Source organism: Zeus faber (genome assembly GCF_960531495.2).
Source record: "Zeus faber genome assembly, chromosome: 20".
NCBI lineage: Eukaryota > Metazoa > Chordata > Actinopteri > Zeiformes > Zeidae > Zeus > Zeus faber.
This window is the reverse complement of record NC_137207.1, coordinates 26,414,125-26,436,915: the sequence shown is the minus strand read 5'-3', so window position 1 is coordinate 26,436,915 and position 22,791 is coordinate 26,414,125. Positions and strand designations below refer to the sequence as shown.

The 22,791-nt window shown below is 49.1% G+C and overlaps 1 protein-coding gene across 20 annotated transcripts in view; it reads right to left on the bottom strand.

The window, feature by feature from the left end:
• Positions 1–22,791, bottom strand: part of tcf7l2 (transcription factor 7 like 2) — a 97,011-nt gene that overhangs the window by 5,218 nt on the left and 69,002 nt on the right. For 6 of the 20 annotated variants that reach the window (XM_080020837.1, XM_080020836.1, XM_080020824.1 and 3 more), the window contains 8 exons: positions 11,012–11,144; positions 8,719–8,821; positions 7,420–7,506; positions 2,542–2,667; positions 2,117–2,279; positions 1,525–1,632; positions 790–838; positions 13–63 (listed from right to left, as the gene is read on the bottom strand). In XM_080020837.1, coding sequence (XP_079876963.1) covers positions 13–63; positions 790–838; positions 1,525–1,632; positions 2,117–2,279; positions 2,542–2,667; positions 7,420–7,506; positions 8,719–8,821; positions 11,012–11,144 — 820 coding nt within the window. Of the gene's footprint in view, positions 1–12; positions 64–789; positions 854–1,524; positions 1,633–2,116; positions 2,280–2,541; positions 2,683–7,419; positions 7,507–8,718; positions 8,822–11,011; positions 11,145–22,791 lie in introns of all 20 variants that reach the window. The other 14 variants (XM_080020820.1, XM_080020831.1, XM_080020839.1 and 11 more) reach the window with 6 other exon arrangements.

The window sequence follows — 22,791 nt, the reverse complement described above, 5'->3', positions numbered from 1 at the left end:
TGACATTAGCACCTGTAATCGGAGGGAGTGAAAGGCAAGGGTTTGGAAAATATTCTCTGTGTTCTGAAACAAAAAGAACAGATAGAGAGCCTTCAAGAGGAGTCCGTCACCAAAAGGCACGCAAAAAAACACACATTTTAATAACAAAACGGGCATTTTAATCACTCCTGGACAAACTCACAAAATGATCATAAGAATGTGATTAAACGAGGAAAATAAAAATGAACTGGTGAATAGGATTAGCAAACCTCCTTAATTTTAAGATGTGGTGTGATTGTTTTTTTTTTTTTTTTTTAAAAACGTTTAATATGAAAGCATGCATGAAGGCAAGCAAAGGGGCAGCCCCGCACACGCACACGCACACGCACACGCACACGCACACACACACCACTGGCAGGAAGTTAATGGCGTTCACAAGGCTGAGATTTCACATTCTCAAAACACACATATCACAGCACCAGGATGCTGGGGGGCAAAGTGGGGCAGGGAATTTAACAAAAAGAGGGGTGGTTGGTTGGGGGAGGGGGGAGGGGGGTCAGAGGGGAGTGAGATGGAGTGTGTGGGGGAGGGGGGGGGGTCATGCATATTCAGTTATTAGCTGGGGGGGGGGGGGGGTTTAACAAGCAACGCTACCATTTAAATATTGCATGGGGTGGCAGAACTATTAAAATAAGGCAGGCACAATAACAAAGGAGATAAACCGGCTTGTTGACTTGTATGTGGTGAGATGTCAGGCTCTGACGCGTGATGAGGCGTTTCTAATATGAGACATAATTGCAGCTCACTTACCATTGCCCTCTGCTTGCTGCTTTTCCCTTTTTCTCTTCTTCTTTTTCCCCTGTTGGTTACCCGCCAAAAAAATAGAAAGAAAAAAAAAATAGAGACAGACAGGAACCTTAGTTATTATATTGCACGAGGCCCAGACATGAAACGGAGCGCTGGGCTCCGCTTTGTGTTTTCTTATTTATTCATTCAGCCCCTCTCCCTCTCTCTCCCTCTCTCTCCCTCTCTTTCTTTCTTCCTCCCATCTCTGCCCTGAGGTTTACAGTAGCGCAGCCACCGTAGGCCAGACCGCAGCGCTCCCTCCTCTCCCTCTCTCCGCTTGTTGTTTTTTTTTTTTGTTTTTTCCCCCCACACACTCCTTTTCTTCTTTTGTTGTAACCTTTTGTGTTGTTTTCCTCTGCTTTGCAATCGCGCAGACGGGTTTTTCTGTTCGGGGAAAACTCGTTTCTCCAGGCTGACGTGAGGGAAGCTCCTTCCCAACACGCACCGGGTGATGAAACCTGTCTGCGTTTAGCTCGGCGTGGACCGGTTTGGGGTCGGTGCTCTGCTCCTGTCACGCTACGCTCCGACCCCGAATACTAACACCAACGCCGCCCGGCTGTAATATCCGCTTGTTTTGGGGGTTTTTTTGACTTAAACTGCACCGACACAACCTCTTGTTGACAGCGGACACTCCCGGACCTCGGTAGGAAAACAAGGTGAAGGACGAGGCCGTTACGACTTGTAAACTTAAAAACTTACATAGTTGTCTCGTGCTGACCAGCCTGGGTACAGCTGCATGTGGAGCTGTCGCTCTTTCCTGGCCAGCTCGTAGTACTTTGCCTGCTCCTCACGTGATAGGGCATGCCACTACGGAGACGACGAGAGAGAGAGGGAGGGAGGGAGAGGGGGAGAGAGAGCCTTCAGCACAGCGTTCAGACACAGCGCCGTTGCTTGGTCCTGTGCGTGCAACCGTCGAGAAGAAAACCTGCTGTAGGATGTGTTCTACATGGACGGGATGCGCAGCCACAATTCCCCGCCTCAGACTTGCATTACCTCGGCTCAAATGCCTGTTCCTCCGCTTTCAGTGTGAAAGCGGAGGAACAGGGCATCCACCAGAACAAGGAACACTGCACCAGCTCTGGTTTCGGGGTCCGGCGGCGCAGCGGCCTTTTCCATTCGGTGCGAGCGAGAGGCAACATGTTGATATCTCAAGATGGTCAATCGACGCCCAACACCCACATCCCCGACGATTCGTTTCCCAAATATTTCTCGCGTGAAAAAAAAAAAAAAATCGTGTGAAAGTACCGACGGTCGGCGTAAAATGATGTTATTATGGGCTGCGGCGTCTTACCCTCCTGCCCAGGATCTGGTTGATGGCGGCGCTCTCCTTCAGCGTGCACTCGGCCACCACCTTGGCCCTCATCTCCTTCATGTACAGCATGAAGGCGTTCAGGGGCTTCTTTATGTGAGGCTGTTTCTTCTTCTCCTCCTCCTTTTTAGCGTCTGAGTGTTTCCTGTGTGGGGTGGGGGGGGGGGCGGAGAGGGGGACAGGAAGTCAGGCGACCGTTAGTCACCCGGCAAGATTGCGTCTGGTCTTATTTGCAAGGGGCGTTCAGAGAAAGCACAGGGCTCCTCGGGCGGCGTGGAGTTGGGAGGAGATCAGTGGGCGAGACGGAGCTCTGCAGGGCTTTGAGCCGCTGCCTGTCGCCTCAAACTGTCAATGACTCATTTTTTGTTTTTGTTTTTGTTTTTTTTTCGGGGGGGGGGGCTACTCACGAGCTGTTGAGGGAGCTGATGTCACTGTGGGAGGACTCCTGCTTGACGTTGGGTGTGACGATGGCTGGATGGGGGATGCCCGTGGTGTGCAAACTGTGATGGGGGGGCACCATGTGTGGGGGGAACCTGGAGGACAGAAGACTGTGTAAATCGTCAGAGTGGACACCGGTGAAATGGAAGCACATGAGACCGACGCCCCGGCGAACGACTCGGCCGCATCGGCCGCGCGCGGGATGCGGCCGGTCTGTGGCCGTCGGGCAAACGGTCGACACTCAATCTGTGCAGACGTGCGCGTGGGAATGTCGGGGAGGGGGTGAGGCTGAATTATTATTTTATAGTTAGTTTGGAAGTTATTCAACCATTTTCCGCTTACATTAAATACCACCAATCACAAATGTATGGGAATATTAAACATCTGTATTAGATTGAATTTGTATAAAATGTCAATACATTGGTATTAAATGAATATAATTAAATGCCTTTTAAAATGTCAACATCCCATGATTTTACTACGATGCAAAAGGTTTGGATTTGCTGCGGAAAGGCACAGAGGCGTCCCCCTCATCACGCAGCGCCCGGAAGGGGAGCCAGTTGGAGTTTGTTTAGCGACGCTCTCACAGGTGAATTTAGAAATGGCCCCAGTGACAGGTTTTCCCGGGGTGGGATCAGGTACTAAAAGGTCATTTGGGATCTTTTCAACTGAGAGTAATGGACAGATGGTGGTTGTGGGTCGTCCCGACCAAGCCCTCAACACAGCGATGGAGCGGCCTGGAACCCAAGCCCTTCCACATCCATGTTTACTGTGTTATCTCATCTGGTTTGTATGCTGAGTGTTCAGTGCCTAACGAGCCACATTTTGAAGCAGCTTTGGTTGGCAAGCTCTCCTAAATATTGGACACTTGTTTTATGCTGATTATTTTTTTTCCTTTTTTTCCTACCCCCGAGAAAATCCATCTCAGCGCTGGACAACATTTCATACATTGAATGCAAACATTATTAAAAAAGTAACTGAAAGGACCGTGACGGGGTCAAATAGAGTTTCAGCCCAGTTTGACCTTTTCACTCCATCTAAAGAGGAGGAAGCACCATGGCTTCACCAAAGGCAATAAGTCCTTCCTTTGACAAAAACACGCGTTACTCTAATTGCCGGTGGAACTGGGAGTTAATAGGAAAGTTTTTCACCATATCGTTGGAATTTTGCAACACACGACAATGGAGACGATATTAAAAATCAGGGCTAAAGTTAAAATGGGCTAAAACTATTTTTTTTTTTGTTTTTGTTGTTTTTGTTGTTTTGGGCCGCTACGGTCCTTCGCAGCATTGGACTCCATTTCGGAAGCTCCCGCCCCTCATCCTGTCGTTGCCATGGCAGCAGTGACAGGAGTTCCCCATCCAACCTTTATATCCCCATCATCGTCCACGACACAACACCGACACAACACCGACCCACAGCGACGGCTTCACTTCACAACAGACACCAGTGTGTGTGTGTATCAGTGTGTAATTTTAATTATGTGTGAGATTATTTAGATGCAAGGCTCAGATGCGCGCACGCACACACGCACACGCACGCACACACACACACGCGCACGCACACGCGCACACACACACACACACGCACACACACACACACGCACACACACAGGAGAAGGAAAGGGAAAGAAGGAATAATTTTTATTTTTTTTAACAGCTCATTACCCAGCTCTGTCTGGCTGCATGGCTCCAAGCCAGAATATAATGATGAGGATAAACTCACCAGGAACAACTAGTTTCTGTTGGAGGCCATCTCAGGGGAGCGCCGCGCTCCCCCCTCAAACTCTTTCCCTCTCTTCCCCTCTTCTCCCCTTCATCACTGACACGCTGGTGTTTGTGCCCTGTCACCCGTTGACGGGGCGCAGCAGCAACGGTGGCTGCCAGATCGCCCATCATTAGAGCCGCTGCATCCCTCCCTCCCTCCCTCCCTCCCTCGTCTCTCTCTGTGCACTTGTTAAAATTTCCTCTGTTCCGAGATCTATCTTTCTCCCTTCTTCTTCTTCTCCCTCCCTCCCTCCCTCCCTCCCTCCTCTCCGTGCCCTCACAACCTCCGCAAGCCCCCCCCCGTTCCGCTGCACGGCCCAGGTTATGGTTTAAACATGACGGCCATCCCTTTGAAGCGCGGGGGCCGTCGCCACCACCACCACCACCACCATCACCATCATCACCCTCGTCATCATCACCCGGGCTCATCAGCAGCGCGCGGCGCCTCGGACCAATTTAACTAACACCACCCTCCCCCCCCCCAGGCCTCTACGTCTCAATCTGAAAGGTAGGGGAGAGGGAGGGGGGAGGGGGGGAGTCAGCGGCACAGTGTCAGCCAGCGCCATTTAATTGCCAATGTGAGGCAGTGCCCCCCCCCCACCACCCCCTCCTGTATAATGTATAATAACCAGCCTGCTTCTACTGGGGGGGGGCATATCAAAGGGCAGGCTGGAGCATCAGGGGTGAGGGACGACACACACACACACACACACACACACACACACACACACACACACACACACACACACACACACACACACACACACACACACACACACACACACACACACACACACACACACACACACGCTCTAATGGACCTTTAGTGGCTCTAACCCCGTTGTCAAAATAATGTCTTGCGTTTGCCGGGGGGGGGGGGGGGGGGGGGGGGCTCTACCAGGACGCGGTGCAAGGTGCTCGACCAGAGCCAAACTCAGCCTCCCAATCCTAATTCGGCAAAAGCGATCCCTGCCGCAAACACCCGAATTCCCCACCTGAGCTTGAGGGACGGGGCGGAGGCTCCAGGGCGGAGGCTCCAGGGCGGAGGCTCCAGGGCGGAGGCTCCAGGGCGGAGGCTCTGGGGAATGTTTGGATCCCGGTTTCACCATCACCGTCAAGCCCCCCCCCGCCCGACTACAGCAGAGACACCGAATCGGACGGTGACGCCGGTGACGGAAGCCAATCAGACGCGCTCTGACCCGACGTGGATCAAACCGTGGCTCCTGGATAAGGAAGGGGCTCGCGCGTGGCTGGGTGAGCGGCCTGTTGGAAGCGGCTTGAAGGAGTCTGTCGTCTTCCCGCCAATGTCATTAATCAGATCCCTGTTGCACGTTAACCAGCTCAAATGGGTTGTTACCCTTTGAGGTCATTCCGGATTCTATTATTATTTTATTTTTTTATTTTATCATAGATTTTCTAAATCCCCTATTTATTTATTTATTTGTTTGTTTTAGACAGCGCTCTCTAGCCATTTAGTTATGCTAATTCAATTAATGGCCTCATCAGAGCGCATTAGCTCCTCTCTGTGGTGACCCACCCCCTCCTCTCCACACCCCCAGTCAAACAGATTCAATTAGCTGCCCTGGAAATAAGATGATCACAATGTAGAGGCCGTCATTAAGGGACTCAATTAGCAGTCACTTCAAGCAGGGGTTGGCTGGATGCTCCTGCCAGATGCCTGGATCCGAGCCCCCTCGCACCTGAGACCCGGCCTGGTAGACGGCACGCCGCCCGCCCGCCCCGGCTCCGACGATTGACCCGTCGACAAGAAATTCTTCCAATTAAATTTTAGTCACCACACTGTGGCTTTAGTCACATTCTAGGATGTGATATTTACATGTTATAATGTGGAAAAGAAAAGTGATGGCTTTTTTTTGTCTGTTCCCCTTCCTTCAGCACCGCAGATGCAAGACATTGCAGCCTGACCGACAAATCTCTCATCCAGCCACAACTCTCCAGTCACATTTATAAAAAAAAAAAATTAGATTGAATGAAATTTTGGGGGGCGTTTGTGAGGTGATACGGCAAAGCCAACGTTCAAGTCAGTTTGTGGCTGAAGGTTGACTGGATTAAATTAGCGCCCATGCCAGCGCGGTCTTTCTAAAGCACCAAACACTCGGCTCCTCCCTCGCTGCCCCTACGCGATCCATCAACGTCCAAAGCTTCTAAACACGCTGCCCCGCCCGGGATAGAACTGAGGGCTGGCCGGCGTCCCCGGACGGCAGCTTAACCAGCCGCACACAACCTTCTGCACTATAGCTTTATTTGTTTTTGTTCAAACAACTCCAACAAACCAGTTATTTTGTCATCTGCAGTTAATTCTCTTGGTCCATATGTGAGAATTTATTGTATAAGAAACCAGCATTCAATTTGTTTTATATTCAGGGAACCTTACATGACTATTCATCACTATCTGCTGATATATATGTTTATATATAGATACTAAAAACCCGGCGTTTGAGAATCCTGCTCGTCCCTCCAAACTGAAGCCCTCATGTTCCACGGCTCATAACGGGGAGGAATTATCGCTAATATCGCCTCGATCATTGCGGTTATGAAATTACGGTTTTGTGGTATAAAATTGAAAAATCTCACTCAAGGGAACAGTATGCAGTTAAAAACATGGAATGATGGACACGCGCACTCACACACAAACAAAATGTCGGCAAACAGGAAGCCCCCACGGGTGCACTTATGTCCGGAGCAGCATTTGAGCCAGACTCTAATGGGCTGCAGTGAGGTGTCGGGGCGTGGCCCGGGCCCTTCAAAGTGCCGCAGTGTTTGTTTATCTGAGCTGCGAGGACAAGCCCCGACTGGGCCTCATCCTGACACGCAGCGCGCTAAACGTTCTTCAGGGGCCTCGTTAGAAAATTATAAATATAATTAATATTTGAGCACGTTAGCTGCAGAGCGCCGGAGGATTGGCCTTTTGAACAGAGGCGGGGAGTGTGAGCGCTCCTTAAGGGAGAACTTCTACGTGTGTGTGAGTGCGCGCGATGCTCGTGCACTGGCATCTTTCTTCTGTACAGTGTGTGTGTGTGTGTGTGCACGCACGCGTTCTTCTCCCAGGGCTCAACTCACCTTGACATGGATGCGTTGACAGTGAGCGCAGTTGGGTAGGGGTGTCTGAAGCCCCCTGTTGTGATTGGATAAACAGGTTGACCTTGCCTGAGAAGGGGGAAGAGAGGAAGAAAGCGGAGGTAAAGAAACAGGGTTGACGGAGAAGGGGAAGGTAAAGCCCTCCGTCTCCCCGCTCCCCCCATCGCGGGCGTCTTTATTCTCATTTGATCAGGACAAAAATCTGGGGGATTGCAGAGCGCGGATCAAAGCGCAGGAAAACTCTGAACAATTTGAATGCCACAAATCTTGATAGGAGTGGCTAATTAAATTTCATAACCCTTCGCTCCGTGTCGACAGAGCGGGGCCCCCGTCCTCCCCGAGCTCCAACTAGGTGTTTTGTTGTGATAATTAAAGACGAAGCGCGGATCTCTTTAATGGAGCCATCACGCTAATTGAGGTCTACACATCCAAAGAAAAACAATAATGAATGTAAATTTATACCAAAATAAAGTGCAGCAAATCAAAGGCCGCCGCGGCTGTGCTCGGGGCCTCTCCCGGTATTTAGATCGCGGCGAGAAAACATTAAATTAACAGAGCTTAATTTGTAGCCTTTTGTCATATTAACAAGTGTTGACAAGAGTTACCAGGGGAGAGCCCCCGTGTGGAATTGTGGGTAAAATACGGGCAATCACGGTTCATTATTGTAATTGGACCGTACAGAGACATGCAAAGCAGAGCTCGCCGCAGAGGAGCCGGTCTGGGTTTGGGGAGGAGGGGTCTGAGGAAGCCGCAGCTAGTGCTTTAATGTGGAAGGTTAAAGGTCAAACTGGTCTGCTCCTACTGAGCCCAGAACCCACACGGACGACAAGCGAACCGAGAGACTGATTTGATTTGGGTTGTGTTTTTTTTGGGGGTTTTTTTGGAACATGCAATTCATGAATTATCATTTCAGGTTTGTGTTCAATTATTAAAGTGAAATACCTCGCTGGTTAAATGCTACAGGCTTAAGGTTAAATTTGATCTCGATTATTTAACATCCGGAATTCTGAGTAATTTATTTCCCTAAAAATATAATTTCGGACGGTCGATAAGGGTCTGATGGAAACAGTGACTTTGTGATCCTTACAACATATAATCTGTTTTTCTTTGTAAGAAACACCCAAACCTGGCTCTACTCTACTGTGTCAGGTGACTGTTTTATTTTTTCTAATGTCCGGTACGATTGATTCGGCTCTCAGCGATGCTGGTGAATCTCTTAGGTACATCCATACAGCACAGAATAATGAGTGAACAGAGTGATAAAAAACAGGCGTTACTTACTGTGGTACTAACCATCCCAGCGGATGTGGGATTTGGCCGACCGCGCCCGGCGACAGCGGGTAGTAGGGGGATATATCTGGAGGGTGTGGAGGCCTTGGGATTCCTGCAAAGGAGAGAGAATTGGTTCACAACGGTAAAAAAAATGAACACTGGAGCCTGGGACAGAAAACCCTGCACTGCTGTGTGTGAATTACTTGAGCGCTGCCTCGTTCAAGAGGAGAGGAATTGTTATAACATTTATTTTTACCAAAACGCATTTTGCTCTTTTACATTATTGTTATGTGATTAAACTAGTGCTGGGCGATATGGTCTACAAAACACATCACACGTTGATTGTAAGATGCGGATTTTCCTCTTTCCCCTCTCGTTTCTCCTGCCTTCTAAACCGGGAGCTTGATGGGTGAAAGGCTGAAGGGGTCGGGGTTTGGGCCTGAGACCAGTACGGACCGGTCCATCCGCTCACTCTCTGCTGTTTGGAGGAGAGGGGGGGGCCACGGTAGACAAGGGTTTCCTTCTTTCAAAAATATTGATCGTATTGCCGAGCACTTCCCCTCTCCGGGTTAAATTTGTTCTTTGTTGGCAGCGGGGATCGGATGAGATGAAGGGTTGCGCTCTCATGTACGCGGCGTTGAAATCACACTTCCTGATCAAAGGCCTTTGACGCAACGGTGACAAAAATAAACGTGCTGGCAGAAGAGGAGGGGAAAAGAACACCAACACCATCCTCACGTCACGTTTGTCTATTGAATCAGAAGATTAAGCGCGGAAAATAATTGGGGCCTTTGAAGTGAACAAAACACAATATTATAATGAGCGCACCGCCTGTGATCAGAGCGCCCTGGCTACCTGGTAAATGCTACGTCTGGATTCACACACGTTGACTCTTGGGTTTCCTGGCGTTTATGCAAAATAAGACCAAGGTGTATATGAGGGGGCGGGACCTTGTGACACAACATTGGGATTTGAACTGCGGCGCTTCAGGAGGTTGTAGGAGTTCAGCGTGGAGCGTGGAGGACTGGGCGCTCCACGCCATGAACCGTGCCCGCCAACTACAATTCCGCCGGACACGGTGGTGACGATGTGGAGAAGGGCGGATGCTCGAGTCTTCGGTCGGCCGAGGACCTTTGCTGGAGTCAATCCCCGCGGTCCGGCTCCTCCTCGCGTTCGACCGAATTAAAAGGGTTCCAAGAAGAGGAAGCTGGAAAGTTGTCCAGTATCAGTGACCGAGATGTCCAAGTCGGAGACAGGGCGCCTCTAAACCATCACAGCTCCCCGGCGCCCCTTTCACTTTCCACGGCGGTTGACGAGACCAAATCAACGCTCTGTCCTGAATAAACAACAATGCCCTGGAAAGGTCTTGTACTCAGCACGTTTTAAAAAATAACTCTCCCTCTCGCGGGCTTCTTGAAACCGGGAACACAACACCACAGGGTGGTTGCCAGGGCCTCGCTCTACGTCTCGCCTGCCAACGCGGCCGAACGGGCGAGCTGCGGGGGTCCTGAAGGTCCCATCCTGACAAGATGCTCTCCCGGTAGAGCCGCAGTAGCATTTTTAATTGTAGGTGACGGTCGTTGCAGATTATGTTGTTTGTCCAAGTCGATACCTTTAACTGGCAAAAGTGCTAAACTGATCTTAAATTCAAATCGTACAAAAATGGAGAGGAAAAAAAAGGCTTTTCCGCCAGCCTTGAAAGGAACTCGCCTCGCCAACATTATCCCTCAGCCACCCAGTGGTTAAGTCCAATATAGCTCATTAATTAATTAAACACTAAGCTCAATTAGGCAGCACCATTAAGCACTACATTAAACGGCAGCTGGCTCATTATTGGGCCTTTTGTGAGGACCATCATAATAAGGGGGACGTTATTACCAAAAGAACGCTAACTAAACCTACTGGGGACCAGTGAAAAAGCATGAAATTATACACTGTGTTGAAAGTGCATTAACCTAAAAGGCTGTGCTGAGCGATAGGAGGTCCAAAATGTCTGTAAATGAATTAAAAGTGGCAAAAAATTTGAGTTGTATTGCGGTTGGAGAGGTTGTGGGCAGCCTCACACACCCAAACTCTTGGGGTGCAGAGCAGGTCCACCATGGGGTGAGGTTGTTCAAGCTCCTGTTTTTGTTTACAGATCTCAAGTCTTAGTTATTTATGATTTTGTAAAGGGAGGTCACGCATGTTTTGGGGGGGGGGGTACGACTCGATTTTTATGAAAAAAAAAAAATGTTTTTTGACACAAACAATGTGTTTTATGTTTTCAGGCCTCTGCCTGGGTCCGGGCCCGCTGAGGTCCTACCTGTTTTGGGGTCCACGTCTGTCTGTAGGTGGGGTGGGGGGTTCCCTGGCGTGAAGTGCTCATTGCTGTAGGTGATCAGAGGCGTGAGCGGGTGCACATGGTGAGGGTGCTGTACCACTGGAACCTTATTAGACTGAGGCACAAGGGGGGAGGGAGGGAGAGAAAAGAGGAATTCAGGATGTTAATATATGGGTTTGCAGTGAGAGACTGCAAGCAGGCGCCTGCCACAGAATTACAACTTGGCTGGAAAAGTCTGGAAACACGAGAGCTATCCAGTTCTGAGCGGGCGCCAAAACCACTGGGCCACAGCGAAAAAAAAAAGGTGCGGTTTGTAATTAAGAACACTTCTGTGGTGTGAGGCCGGGGAGGAGTAAGGCAACATAAGCAGCTTGAGGGACCGGTGGCTGCGGTGCGGCGGGGGCGGAGGGGGCTCGGTTGGGTGACGAGGCACTTTAACTGCGGCCGTGGTGATCGATCATCTTTAAACCGCCAAATCAACCGGGGGCGTTTAAACCCACAGTCATTAACAACACCACCAGGCAGTGCTTCACTCCTCTCCACCTCCTCTCTACTCCAGGGCCTCCTCTTTATCCTCCATCCACCCATCCCTCCCTCCACCCAGCCAGCCATCCCCCCTGAGGCCTGGTTTATGGAGTGTAGGCTGTCTTGTAATAAAGGGCTTTAGAGAGGGTGGAGGTGAGGGGTTGAAAATCCATTTCTGCCATTTTTGCCAAATTAGTTTTAGCTATGTAATCTGCTCTTTGTGCTCCTAAGTGGCGCAGAACCCCTTTTTTTCAATTACCCAAAGATTACAGTGCAGCTTCAGGGTGTGTTAACAGGAGCTCAGCCCCTCTCATCCAGCCAGGACACACACACACACACACAGTCCCCAACCACAAAATAACCAGATTAGAGCTCCGCTGTAGATAAGGCCAGTGGCAGAGGGGGACACACACACACACACACACACACACACACACACACACACACACACACACACACACACACACACACACACACACACACACACACACACACACACACACCCGTCCTCCCCTCAGCATTTAAAAAAGCAGCACTAATCAGGCTTATCATAACATGGGTGGTGTATTGAGGGAGAGGAGATGGCAAGCCACTGCAGCTGGCTGTGTGTGTGTGTGTGTGTGTTCATTGGGCGCTCTCATAGGGCAAATACCCTCATTAACTGCCCCCAACGGGTGAGACGTGGCACCATTCCAACAGACATTGAACAGCATTAATGGATCTAGATGTTTGGGGAGGAACGGGGGAGGGGGGGGTACGTACATACATGCATACATAAGACGCTCGTTCTCCCTCGCCTGCTCATTGACTACACAAATCCAGCGCCGCGGCCTGAGGGGGGATGAATACGAGCTTAGCGCTGGGAAAAGATATCTGAAGCGGCCGGCCGAGGCTCAAGTTAATAAACGCAGTAAATTAGTTTGAGTGGGAGGCGGCGGTGCAGAGCCCGGGTAATCGGTATGCACCGTACCCCCCCCCCCCCCCCCCCCCCCCCCCCCAGTGGCTCGCCTCACTGTCGCCCCCTCATGGCCGGCTGCAGGACTGTTTCACAGCGCCCTGTCTTCCTTCTGCGTCAATGGAACCAGGCGCCAAGTTCTCAGTAAAAATACAAAGTCAATATCTTTTTTTTTTTTTTTTATCACCCTGACCTTTGAGTGATCGTAGGTTTCCTTCCTGTAATGTCTCCCTTGTGGTTCTTTTGGGGGTTGTTGAACAAACCGTATACTGGTATAAAATGCGCTTAAAGATAAAGATCCGCAAGTATCAACCCCCGTAGACTTAGATACTTCACTGCCAGCCCTCTCTCCGAAAATCGATTGTAGTACACAGGAGCTGGTTGCAGTTTCTACTACTACGTAGGTTGCACCCCACCACGTCCGCCTCCACCCGCCTCCACCCCCCCGGTGGCTTTGAAACGCATCTACTCACATCAGCTACGACCATGTTTTTATACAGTCAATTGCGAACAACTCAGCCATATAGAAACCTGTCCTCCAATGAGGGTGTGTGTGGGGGCGGGGAGGGTTCTGTGTGTGTGTGTGTGTGTGTGTGTGAGGGGGGGGGGGCATTCCCTATTGCCATGGTCCCAATGAAAGATTAATGAACTCCAGCAGAACTCCAGGGAGGCAGAGGCTCCAGGGACTCATTCACAACCCTGAGCTGAAAAGACTGGGGAGTTCACTCTGTGTGTGTGTGTGTGTGTGTGTGTGTGTGTGTGTGTGTGTGTGTGTGTGTGTGTGTGTGTGTGTGTGTGTGTGTGTGTGTGTGTGTGTGTGTGTGTGTGTTGGAATAGAAGTCGTTAAAAAGAAACACAAGCGGCGCCACATTCCACATTCCGCACACATCTAGAATATCGGGACGGAGCGTTTTTCGGGTTTTTTTTTGTTTTTTTGTTTTTTTTTCAAAAGGAAGGAGGAGGTGAGGGAGGAATAACCGCCACCAAATGTGGCTGATGAGTTGTTGAATACTCACGATGCATCTCTCCCTCCCTCCCTCCCTCCCTCCTCCCCTCCCTTCGGTAATGATGTGAAAGAATGTTGTCAATTCTCTCGCCGCTGAAAAGCTTTAGTGGCCATTTAAATGAGTTCTTTTGTGCGGAGGCCCCGAGAGAGAGAGAGAGAGAGAGAGAGAGAGAGAGAGAGAGAGAGAGAGAGAGAGAGAGAGAGAGAGAGAGAGAGAGAGAGAGAGAGAGAGATAGAGAGAGAGAGAGAGAGAGAGAGAGAGAGAGAGAGAGAGAGAGCGAGAGAGAGAGAGAGAGAGAGAGAGAGAGAGAGCTTATTTACATCCTAGTACGTGTGGTCTAACAGAGAAGCCCGTCCGACCTCCATCCAGGACGAGGAAGGGGATGGGTGGAGGAGGATGCAATGGGGCTGTGTAATGATCCATCTCTCCGTGACTCCATCACTTTCTACATTTCAAGGGCCAGTCCGCATCGACGTGCGGGCCACATTTAGCCCGCGAGCCGGCCACATTTAGCCCGCGAGCCGGCAGTTGAATAGGCCCGAAGTGTCGCTCGCCTGGTGGTTTGGCACCTGCCTCGGGCCGGAGCGCCGCTGCAGCCTCCGGTCGGCTGCTTCAGCCACACGGGGGGCGTGTGACAAAAGGCGGCAGTGTGGGGGGCCGGGAAAAGGGAAGAAAAAAACAAAACAAAAAAACAACAACCTCCTCGCCTCCCACCCCCTCGCACCGTCATTCAATCAAAGACATTCCAGCAAAGGGGTCGGGCTGTATACAACACGCAAACACACAGGTAGCCCTTTTGAAATCATCAGCTGACTTTAAGAAAACCTCCAAACCCAAAGAAAGACTTTGGCCCAACAGCGCCGTTGGGTCATAAACAAATTCATCAAGCGCTTTCCACCACGGGCCCTCACAGTACAGCTGAGCGATAGCGTGGACGACCTGTAGACACCGAAACCAAATATCTGGGCAGGAACTGACGCCGACAGCGCCGGGGTTCAGCACCTCCGATTATGTCACTACCAATTAGTCACGCCTCAGTCCCTTTCCATTGGATTCTGGTTCCCAAAGAGCTCGAATAGGACACGGGGAAAATGGTTCCGTCTATGGACGCACTTTCTTCATGGTTGTCACAACGAAATCACTCAGGGAACAACATCGCGCTCCCTGACCTTCGACCCTTTTTAGTTTGTCTTTGGCCACCATTCATAGATGGCTTCTCCACGTAAAACTCTTGAAGGTCAGTGAGCCGCTTGGCTGCTGGGAAGGTTTCCTCACTGGCTAAGCTTTGTGGGAATTTAATTTCAGAAGCATTTTGAGTGTAATGGAAGCCACATTGTTGGCATGAGTTAAAAATTGTGAGGCTTTTTGTTTTTGTAGGAGGTGGTTGTTGGCCTTTCTTTTGAGGCTGGACTAGATGGAGGAATTTCTTCTCACAATTATCAGGGAATTTTAAACTATACATATCAGAATATCCCCTAACGAATTCAAAATGTCATGTTGGAGAATCCAACGGTGGCTCCTCACACTGAACTACACAGGAAAGTATGAGATCAGACCACGGGTGTAGAAAACTAAATGAAGCTCAAACCGTCAGACCTCACTCAGGTCATAAAGCATATTCTCACAGCCGTTCACGTAGACTACAAAAGTAAAGGATTGATTCCATCATGACACCGTACCAGAGAGAGACCACGGCAGCGAGAGGGAGACACGGGCCTTTCCTCCAGCAGCATCAAGCCAAACCTCCGAGGGACTGACGTGGGAGCAGGGGGTGGGACAGGAAAAGGCTGCTGTCCTTCCTTTCTGCCTGCTGCCATCTCCCAGGGCCCCCCAGGGTCAATCTGAGGCCTAAACGTGAAGGTGGCGACCTTGCAGGCCGGGGGGTGTGATGGGAGGGCGGAGACTGGAGGCCCCCACAATGCCCTGCTCTCCGCTTTATGTGGCGATATGATGAGTTGTCACAACAGCCTGGTGCTAATGAGCTGTAGTGGGCTGTGGAGAGAGAGGGAGAGAGCGAGGACAGTGTGGTGATGGATTGGGGTCCGCTCAGGCCTACACAAATTCCAAAGCAAGCAGAAATGCTGCCAGAGCACCCCGGGGTCCGTCCAAGAGCGCGGCCCGAGTCCAGGACTTGCGCACACACACTCTGTTTGTGTTGGTAGAGTCGGTGTTTGGAGACACCACTCGATTACGGCAACAAAACAAACTGTGCTGCCACCGGTGAAACGCCGTCCCAACAAATGATCCAGGATCATTGGATTCAGACGCCTCCATGCAATCTGTTTACACGAGAGGATCCTGTTTTGTCCTCTGCGGGGCCTAGAGCGCCTCCTCCAGTCCTCAGGTCAAACCAGCGCTCATCCTGTTATTGATATCAATCGCCCAAAAAAAAAACCAATACAATGAACAAGCAGAACAATCTGAGCTCCCGTTGGAACGATGGACCGAGGCTCTTTGAAATGCTCCACTAAATTAGACCTGTGTGTCATCTACAGGTGTCCAGTGTGGAGAAGGGGTAACAGCACTTCTTCTGGTGTTAATCAGAGGGAAATGTGTTTCCCCGCTACATTAAGGGGGCGGGGAGGGTTGATCAGTTTTCTCGCAGAGTTGCATCTCCACGGGCCGGGGTGCCCTGCGTCCACAGGATATTTAAAAGTTAATCTATTCACTTTGCTGCAGTGACACGGCGACCGCTTGATCTGAGAGCCCAACAAAAAATACCATGTGGGCCAGAAGCCTTCCCTCCCTCGCCGCTCCCTTCTCCAGCACTCAAGTCATTCGTCACCATTTATTTCTGCTTCCCATCTTTGATAGTCGGCACTTCAAATGGAATCTCAAAAATAAAAAATAAAATAAGGCCACGTTTCAATATCACTGATAAATAAGACGAGTGCAAATCAAATTGATTAAATATGGAGTGGTGTTTGAGAAATTGTTGTATGTTGTTGAAGCACAATTCACCTCCTTGCGTGAGTGTGTGTGTGTGTGTGTGTGTGTGTGTGTGTGTGTGTGTGTGTGTGTGTGTGTGTGTGTGTGTGTGTACGCGCGCGCGAAGCCTTTCCATTTCAATGTAAACAGCCTCTTGAGCTCTCGTACCTGAGTTAAAGGAGCTTCTCTAAAGAGGAAATACTGTACGACGGTGTTAAGAGCCAGACTGAATTCTGCCTTTTGAAATGCAATCAGCGCTTCAGAATTTGGGTTGAAAGGCGGGCAATTAGGAATCTGAATTGGATCGCAACATCTACAAAGGAATATGTTAATCTGTGAGGTTATTGAATTCTTATTTTACATTTCATGGTTAAGACATGAGCCTAATATGAAAATGCTCTGTCAAGTAACGGCTCTCTTATGAGAACTGTTTTCCTTAAATAGTATTAAATTAACATTTATTATATGTGGAAAATCAATGGAAACAAGCAAAACTGTTTCAAACTAGGACGTCACAACACTGTCACCAGTGTATAGCAGTGAACACACACACACACACACACACACACACACACACACACACACACACACACACACACACACACACACACACACACACACACACACACACACACACACACACACACACACACACACACACACACACACACACCTGTCAGGATTCCATCCACTTAAAAAACAGCTGAGCACCAATCAGCTCAGACGTCTCCCCAAAATCAAACTCCTTCACTTTAACTGTCAACAAACAGAGAGACGAGGCCGCTGTGGGAGGGAGGGAGCGTTACTCACCCAGCTGCTCAGGCCGAGGTGCCAGCACCCCACCTGCTGGAGGAGAGGCAGCCCGGGGGCCAGCAGCACCGCCCGGGCTGCCCTCTCCTCCGGACTGTCTCCATCGCTCGGCTCCATGACCCCCCCCCCCCACCCCCGCCCGTCCGTCTCGGAGGGCTCCGAGCCGGGCATGTGTCTCACACCATCGCAACCCTCCCCAAAGCACCACCCAAAACACCCCTTCTTGTTCTGCTCTTTAGAGAGCGAGTGCCTCTTGGGGGGTCGGACACACGAGGCCTACGCAAACTCACATTCACGACGCCCTCAACACCCTTTCTCCAACAACAAAACCCCTGATGCGCTCCCACAATCCTTCACTCCGTCCCCGCGCCCAGGAACGCTCTCAGACCAGCGCCGAGAAGCTCGAGACGCGAGAGGGCGCAAGTACCGGAACGTCACCGGGAGTCTCTTCAGCCCGGCACGGCACCAGAAATTAAAAAATAAAAAACAAACAGCGATAAAAAGGGAACGGTTCGGTTGCGGCCGAATCTGGGCCGCGCGCCGCGGCCTCCAGGGACACGCCTGTGCATGCGTGTGGGCTCTGCTGCGCCTGCAGGACGCCCAGAGACACCGGAGGCTTGAAACGTTAGAGCGAGCAAAGCAAGAACAGACAAAGAGGAGAGCGAGATCGGCAGGAGAAGGAAAGACAGACAGACAGACAGACAGAAGACAGACAGACAGACAGACAGGAAGGAACCACACTCACAAAGGGGGGCAGCCTCGACAAACTGTGGCAACAGTGATTTCACCTTGTGTTGAGATGCTGGCAGTCCTCAACACAACCACAAGTCTTTTTTTTAATTTGGGGGGGGTCTTCAGTTTGACATTAAACGTGGACTCTCCCCCCTCCCCTCCTCACCCCTCCTCACCACCTCTACTGAACAATACCTGAGTCGAGAAGCCCCCCCCCCTCCTCCTCCCTGACCCCGGCTCGGTTCAGCTCGGGGCCCGAAGCCTCCACCGCTGCTGCTGCTCTGTGTTGTGTTGTGTTGTGTTGTGTTGTGTTGTGTTGTGTTGTGTGTTTGCAGCCACGCGCCTTCAAACCGGCTCCCTGTGCAATATTCATGTCCCTCTAAAGGCGATTTTTAAGAGAAAATACGTCAAAGCCGACTCGGTTTGTTTTGGGCTGAGAAAATAAATCATCTGTGTTATAAAGAAATTCAGCCCCTAAAAGATGAAATAAATGCAGTTCTCTAATAATGCCGAAAAGCACTGTCGGATTTTCTTTTCTTTTCTTTTTTTTTTTTAAGCATTATCGACTGTTCATTTTTAATGTAAGTCACATTTTTATTTTTGTTACCTTTGAAAATAATATTTTCAAAGGTGCAGGTGGTTTATAGTTCAAAACAGTCAGCATCAAAAAACTGTTATTCTATAATGTTAAAACAGTGTTGTCTTAATATTAAAAGCACTCAAATGATGAAGAAGTTTTCAACTGTAAATTTTTTTTGGAAAATATCAGGGTTTTTTGTTAAATAATTTTGCCACAGCAAGGTACATTTAAATGAATTAACTAATAGTTGACTTTGGTCCAATTGTGCTCAGAAATAATATTTGTACTGTACACACACGTGACAATTTTATATTGCCTGAAAAAAATTGTACTACAAAATAATTTTCTTTCCCCAAAATTCCCTACATCAATTTAATTAACTGATTGATTCATTGACAAAACATAAATAAAACAATGTCTTAATTCTGTTCAAAGAATTAAGGCCAAACAAAAACAGAACAAGCGTCGCTTGTGGGCCGCACCGATGCATTTTAAACGGGACATCGGGCCTTTTCCTCTCAGCGCTGTTCTCAATGCGTCACGCCGAGCGCCGGCTCCTCTCTCGGCCGGCTGCAGCGGCGCTCGGGCCCTTAATGCCGAAACAAAGCCCCGGGAATGTCCTTTACACGGCGGGGACAATAGCGCCGGGGCTGCGGCCCGACAAGTAAAGAGCCCGACAAGGTGCTAGCTAATTGCCTGCCCTCCCTCCATTCAGCGCGGCCCGACACACTCCTGCCGGCCCCTTTGTCCCACGTGCACTTTCTTAAGTAAACGGGCAGTTCGCCACCGGGTGACGGACAGCTCCCAATCACACTGCACACAATGCGTCCGCGCCGCCAACACAAAAGGAGAGCGAAGAAGAAAAGAAAGAGGGGGGAGAAAAAAAAAAAAAAAAAAAAAGACTATCTCTACTTCACCGTCTCCGGCGTCCGCATGAGAAAAGTGTGAAAGAAAAGAAAATTTGACAGGAACAACAGAGCGGCCACGACAAAACAAAAAAAAACAAAACCCAAAAAAGAAACAAAGCTTCGCGAATCCTGTTTTGTTTTTCCTTCGATAAATTGGAACAATTCCAGGAACGACAGTCGCTACAAAATATTATGAACTCAGTCGCAACTTCAAAGTGCTGCTCCCCTACTGAGCCGCTGTCACCAATACAATACATCCCTGCTTTACAGAAATGATTTAAATATCTTTGAATAATATAACTTACGATAATCACATTAACTCATTCATATTTTTTCAATAACGTATATAATATATAACAATATGTTAGAAAATATGTCAAATTAATTTAAATTTTGTCAACAATATTCGTAACACTCAAGTATAAAATGTTTTTAAAATTGATAGAAATGTATAAAACAGCAGGTGCATTTCAGGGAATTACCAGTCAAAGATAGTTGCAGTAAAAAAAATTAAAAAAGACTTAATGGAACATGTCATTTAAAATTGTCTAAAAATAAACATGCCAATTATTGCTTATAATATTTTCGTCTTATTTAGTAAAATAGTAAAATGCATTACTATTTAGTTTGATGTATTGAAGCAATACACTCCTGTCAGACTGTCAAGACAAAGCAATCCAACACCGTCTTTCATTATCAAAATTGTCAATCTGTCACTTAGTAAAATAAGTGTAATAAATTGCCAAACGGAGATCACAGAAATATACACGGCTTAATTTAATCAAAATGAATTATTTAAAACACAACAAATGCCCACAAAACAACGCACAAATGACTTAAAATTGTTTTTAAAAAGTCTTACCATTTAAAAGAGCTGTATTTGGGATGCTGCTCGGTTCCTGGTTAAAACAAGCATGCTGGCATTCGTGGTAGCGCACAGACTCCAAGCAGACTCCCACCGCCATGTCATCCACTAATCCACTGGGGGGCAGCACCTCCTCTACGGCAGCCCCTCGCACGCGCTCGATGGGGAAAGCCGATAAGACGGCGTCCGGAGGACCGGGGCGAGAGCCAGGGAACGCCGATGCGACGCAGCGCCGGAGCCTCTGTCCCGCTCCCGCAACACGGGCGGCGGGATCCGGCGGGCCGGCCGGCGGCTCTCTCTCTCTCTCTCTCTCTCTCTCTCTCTCTCTCTCTCTCGGCCCCCCTCACGCACACACTCGCACGCTCCACCAGACGGCTCTCCCGCGTGTCCGACCGCCAGTCCCTCTCTCCCCCTTTGCCCATCTTCATATCCACCCTAATAAGCTCTTTTGTGTCCATCTCCCCTTCTTTGATAAAGCTGAAAGAACGATGGGAGAAGGGAGCAAGCGCGAGAGGCTTGGCAGACACAGAGGTGGTGGAGTGCCGTCTATAGAAGTTGCACTAACTTGGGTAAACTCAAGCAGCGGGGAGTCACTCGTCATGTCACTAATCCCCAAAACTAGCCACGCTCCATTCACCGCCAGTCACACCGAATTAAATGCAAAATCCAAAACACAGACACGGGGCCAAGAGAATTTTCACGTAAAAAGGCTGGAGAGAGCGATCCGATCCGGGGCAAAGAGCGCGGAGCTACGGCCGCTGGCCCCTTTGGTTGCCGCTCATCAGCCCTTATTCTGACGGAGGAAGCCGCCGAAAACACAGCGGGACAAAAGACCCCCCCGAAAAAGAAAAAAAAACAAAAAACAAAAAACAACAACAACAACAAAAAAAAAAAAACACGTTTATCTTTATAAAAAAAAAAAAAAAAAAAAAAAAAAAAAAAAAAGCCCGTCAAAGTAGTCGCGCTTTCCCCTTCCAGCCCTCCCGCCTGGACCGCGTAAAGACGAGCAGCAGCCCGGCTCCTCCGGTCAGCCCCGCCGGGGAAACAGCCCCTGACAACAACCACAGAAACACCAATAAATGTAAAATAAGACCTGGGTGATTTTCGGGAGAGCTGGCAATAGAAAATTCAACCCCGGCCAACTGGTGGCTTGGAGTGAGGAAGCCCACTCTTAAAGCCGTGATCCGACCATCCACTAAACCACCGCTGTGAGCCTTTCAACCACAGCAGAAAAAAAAAAAAAATCACTATTGATCTTCAAATGGCGATAATTGAAAAGATCAAAAAGATTAAACAAAAAGAAATGGAGAATGTGCTGACTTACCATGTTATGTTCCCTTTTTTCGTTGCAAGTTTTTGTTTAAATAAAAAAAAATAGATGGATATTCGTTCAAAGATGCAGCATTGGAGGTGTCAAATTTTTGCAGCCGTCTCTTGATCGTATTACTTCTGCGGTCCCGGTTTCCAATGCGTCTGAACTTTTTCCCCTTTCTCTTTTATTTTGTTTGTGGTACCTTGCCTTTTTTCTCCCCCTGCTTAAGACTTTAAAAGCCTTCAGCTCAGCAAAGCAGCACAAATTATCTTGCCACCTTGCGCAGCTCTGATGCTTTGGCCGCTAACTTTGGAGGCCCTTTACCACTGCATCAAAATTAGCATTGTCAAAGCAGTTAATGAATATTAATATTGTATTTGTCATTGGAGCTGGCCCGTTGCTGAACTCCAAGTCATCCATCGGGGACAAGATTAAGCACACAATTATTTCTGACTGACAGGGACCAAATCTGGGAGATTTTTTTTTTTTTCTCCCCCCTCCAACAATTTAAAGAAAAAGACAACATCATCTTAAGGTGCCTCTCGTGAGATTAATACACTTTTAATGAAGCAAGGTTTCATTGTGCGCGAGCTTCAGGATCCTCCCTCAAAAAAAAGAGGGAAATACAGAAAGATTTGGACTTACAATAAAAGAAAAATTTAATGATTGAATTCACAAATTGATTTTTTTTTCCCCCCATCAAATTGTTGATGATGTCCACCAAAATCTATTTCAAGAATATTTTTCCCCCTTTTGAGAGATGACAAAGATAGGTTTTTTGTTTTTTTTTTGTGGTTTCATTTTATAAAGCTTCCGGAATCACTTTCTCATCTACGCTGGAGTGGCGGAGAATTAAGAGCTACGGAGCTGCACCGTCATCGCCACGAAATCTGACACGAAGCCTCCGACCAACCGGCGGAGCCCCCCGGAGCTCCCGGCAAAGCCCGGCGGAGCCCGACGGCGGAGGACCACACAGGCAGCCCCCCGTGTGCGCCACCCGCCGCACAGCTCCAGCCACCGCCGCTCGCACACACCGCGGATCTGCGTAGGACGCCGCTGCTACGGCCGTCACACACACACACACACACACACACAATGCATTGCACAATTATGGCGTGAATAAAAATGCACATAACAATA